At 44.9% G+C, this 3,397-nt stretch overlaps 1 protein-coding gene across 1 annotated transcript in view; it reads left to right on the top strand.

The window, feature by feature from the left end:
* Positions 1-3,397, top strand: part of LOC103377686 (transforming protein p68/c-ets-1-like) — a 34,840-nt gene that overhangs the window by 4,697 nt on the left and 26,746 nt on the right. The window contains exon 3 of the mRNA XM_025055208.1: positions 158-305. Within this exon, the coding sequence (XP_024910976.1) occupies positions 158-305 (148 nt within the window). The remainder of the gene's footprint in view (positions 1-157; positions 306-3,397) is intronic.

The following is a 3,397-nucleotide window of genomic DNA, read 5'->3' as shown; positions in this document are numbered from 1 at the left end:
CACGCCCCCGACGTTCCAAAAAAAAAAAAAAAAAAAAAATTAAGTTAACTACCAAACACCACTCCCACTCCCACTGAAGAAGCCCCTCATGTTACCAGTCTGTGTGTAAATACGACAAATAAATTAATTCAATTCCATCTTTGTCTCTTTGTCGCAGAGGCAGAGTGGGGGGGTGGCACTGGGCCCCCACAGCCACATGCCGGCTGTGGTTCACCCCCAGCAGCAGTTTTACCCTTCTCAGCCCCTCTACCCTCATGACATACCCCTGCAGGAGGTGCCCAACGGACATGACGTTTGCCCCACAGGTAAGAACTCGTTTAGTCGTTAATTCCTGCATCTCAAACACGACACAGGTGGTCGTTTATTCCTGCATCTCAAACACGACACAGGTTCAAGGAGGTTTTAATTTTGATTAATCACAGGGTAGATTTGTATTCATCTTGACTGATCATTGTTAATGATTAATCATGACTAATCGTGATGAATGGGATAACTCAACATTCCTTAATGCGACAGTAAACCAATCAAAATGATGGGATAGTTCATATGGAAAAATGTCAACAAAATTATGTGAAAACAAAGTGAAAATTGAGCGACAAAGAGTTGGTGGTTTTTAGTCGTTTTTCCTCTCGATGGTAGAACGGCCTTTGTCCTCGACACTCCCACACGGTCCACCAGTGTTAGTCAGCTGTCTGTCACAGACTTACCTGCTGTCTGCTGCTCTGACACAAACTGGGAGTCTGACCTGACGCTGAAGCCTCTCCAATGAGATGGTATTTTAAATCTCTGGTCGTTTTAGTAACGCAAAAATGACAACATGTGACTCGGCTGTGTATTTGAGCAGTGATCGGTGGATGGACCGTAGAAGAAACATCGTTCTGGTCCGTGGGTTAAAATTCATTTTTCATCTGATTAATTTCACAAATTAAATAACACTATAAATATCCTAAATCTGAGCCCTATTTTTTTTTAATTTAATTCCTAGTATAAATACATTTATATTTTTCTCAATAAAAAGATCAAGTCCGTCACTTTTGTTCCGATTAAAACAGAAACAGAAATGTTTATATCTGCACAGTTGCTCTCCCTCATGTGACATTCAGGTCTGTGATCCTGACACACACATTAAAACTCCCTAATCTGGTTTTCTAGAACAGACACACGCAGTCTCCACTCGGCCTGTTGTTCTGTGTCTGCTGCATGAGGGATGTTGGTGCTGTTGACCCCGGGGGCAATGCCTTTACCAGATACCTCCTCCTGCTCATTTGCTCTCTGCTCCTCTCTCCTTCTGGGGGACAACTGAATGCCCCGCATATTTTGTCTTCACGTCCTGTTTTTTCCTTTTTTTTTTTCCTTTATTACTCGATGAGTTTTATTTTAAACTTGAACATTCCTCCCAGTGCATTTGCCTGTCCTTCACTCCGGCCTCTACACGTCCTTAAAAGTGATTGATGCTAGTGTACTGGGATGCACGCCGCGGGAGTAGGGCAGGGTTGCTGAGGGGCACAAGCTTCCTTCCGTCACCTCCCTCAGCTGGATGCAGGGGGCAAGAGAGGGGGCAAAGGGCGGCCATCTTTTTCCCAAGCTTCTAGTTTGGTCTCTGGAGACGTGGAGGGGGCCAAGTGTGTGTGTGTGTGTTGAGGGAGTAAAGATTTGATTGGATTTGCTGATGTTTGTTGCCAGAGACACACTCCTTCCGAGTCCCCTCTTCATTGCTCCCAAAGCTAAACCGTTGACATAAACATTGCTGAGAGTGGAAAAAAAAATTGACCGAACGCTGACCTTTGTTTTCTCATACTTCACCAAGACGTTCACTGTAGCAACCACCGGTCTGTGAGCCTCTCCACCACCGGAGGTGCTGTGAGAGTCATTTAGCACTGGTTACATATTAGGTTGACTTTGAGTCAGCAGCATGTGGTGTGTAATGACTCTTCTCCGACCTGAGAGACGCCCTCAGACACCGTGACACGGTCCACACACCCTGCAGTCGTTGCCCTGACTCATTTCATTTCAACTGAAAAGACTACGGTCCACTCCGGACAGAGTCACATTCGAAACAATTCAGAATATTTGTGTGTGGGCGAGAAGATCATCTGTTCGATACTTGGTTGATTCAGATTCTCGTACTCAAACATGCAGCGCTCCAGCGACCCCGATACTCCGTAACGGCTTTTCCTTTTTTACGACTTTGATAGTTTATTTAAGTCGGTTGATGATGCGAGGAGTTTAGAGAAAGTTTAACGTCAGGGACAAAGACAGGAGCGCGACCTTCTGTAGGATTTGTTTGGTCTGGTTTTATCTATCGAGTTCAAATATGTGGCTGGTGTTAAAGCTCTGATCACTTTCTGGTCACCTGGATTTTAATGTGTTTATTTATCTTTATTTAAAAGAACATTTTGAATTCATTTCAGAAGTTATTGAAAAACAATATGTCTGTATCAGCACGTTGTATTGAGTACTCAAATTAAAATACTTGGTCCTGAGGTAGGTGAGGTATTCACTGTTTTTTACCATTGATATTAGCGTTAGTGTAAATACTGTTGTACTCTACCTCATCAAACAACTGCTTGGACCTTGTTAATAATAAATTAGCAAAAATCTTAACAAATAAAATCTGTGTTTCTTAATCAACCAAAAACATCAATTAAAGGTCGACCTTACTAGAAAAGTTCAATCTTATGATTTTACTGATCGTGAAACGTTGTTAGCTAAACCTGGAGGTTCAGTCAGAGGTGAAGTTAGAACGTAGCCGCAGCGTTAGTGCCGTGACGACCGCCGTGGGCTGGGACTGTTTCTTACTTCAAGGATGGATGGATCGTTGTTAAAATGACAAAGTGCTGGTGTGAGAAAGACGGAGCTCGGAGCAGATGTGAGGCGGGGATGTTGGGCCTTTAAGGACCATCGCATGTTTGGCCAGGAACCCGATGTCACACACACCGCTTCCTGACAACAGCCATGCCACGGCGATGTTTACACTAATCCAGATCCACTCTTCGCCGTCCAACACTCACAGCACAGGCGCGGTTGTAAAACTCCCAGTGTGGAAACGCTCTCAGTGTGAGTGGGAAAGAGCCGAGGGGCGTGTCCACAGAGCCGAGGGGCGTGTCCACAGAGCCACGTATCTCACACACAGCAGCACAGACACCCTGCAGTGATGCACACTCCGCATATTCATTCATTAAATTCACACCTTGTGTATTGTGTTACAGCATCCTCTCATTCAGTTAGTCCCACGCACACACACACGCACACACACATACAGGGTCTCAGGCACCGGTGGGTTCACTGTACATTTAAACGTGCACTCCCAGTCAGTGCGCACAGACACAGCTGTGATCCGGCTCTCAGGGACCATTGGCCTGTGTTTTATTTGATGTGATTTGACAGCTGGACAGTT

Source organism: Cynoglossus semilaevis, chromosome 4 (genome assembly GCF_000523025.1).
Source record: "Cynoglossus semilaevis isolate Cse_v1.0 chromosome 4, Cse_v1.0, whole genome shotgun sequence".
In the NCBI taxonomy this organism is placed as follows: domain Eukaryota; kingdom Metazoa; phylum Chordata; class Actinopteri; order Pleuronectiformes; family Cynoglossidae; genus Cynoglossus; species Cynoglossus semilaevis.
Note: the sequence above shows the minus strand (reverse complement) of the source record. Positions and strands in the feature narration are given on the sequence as shown.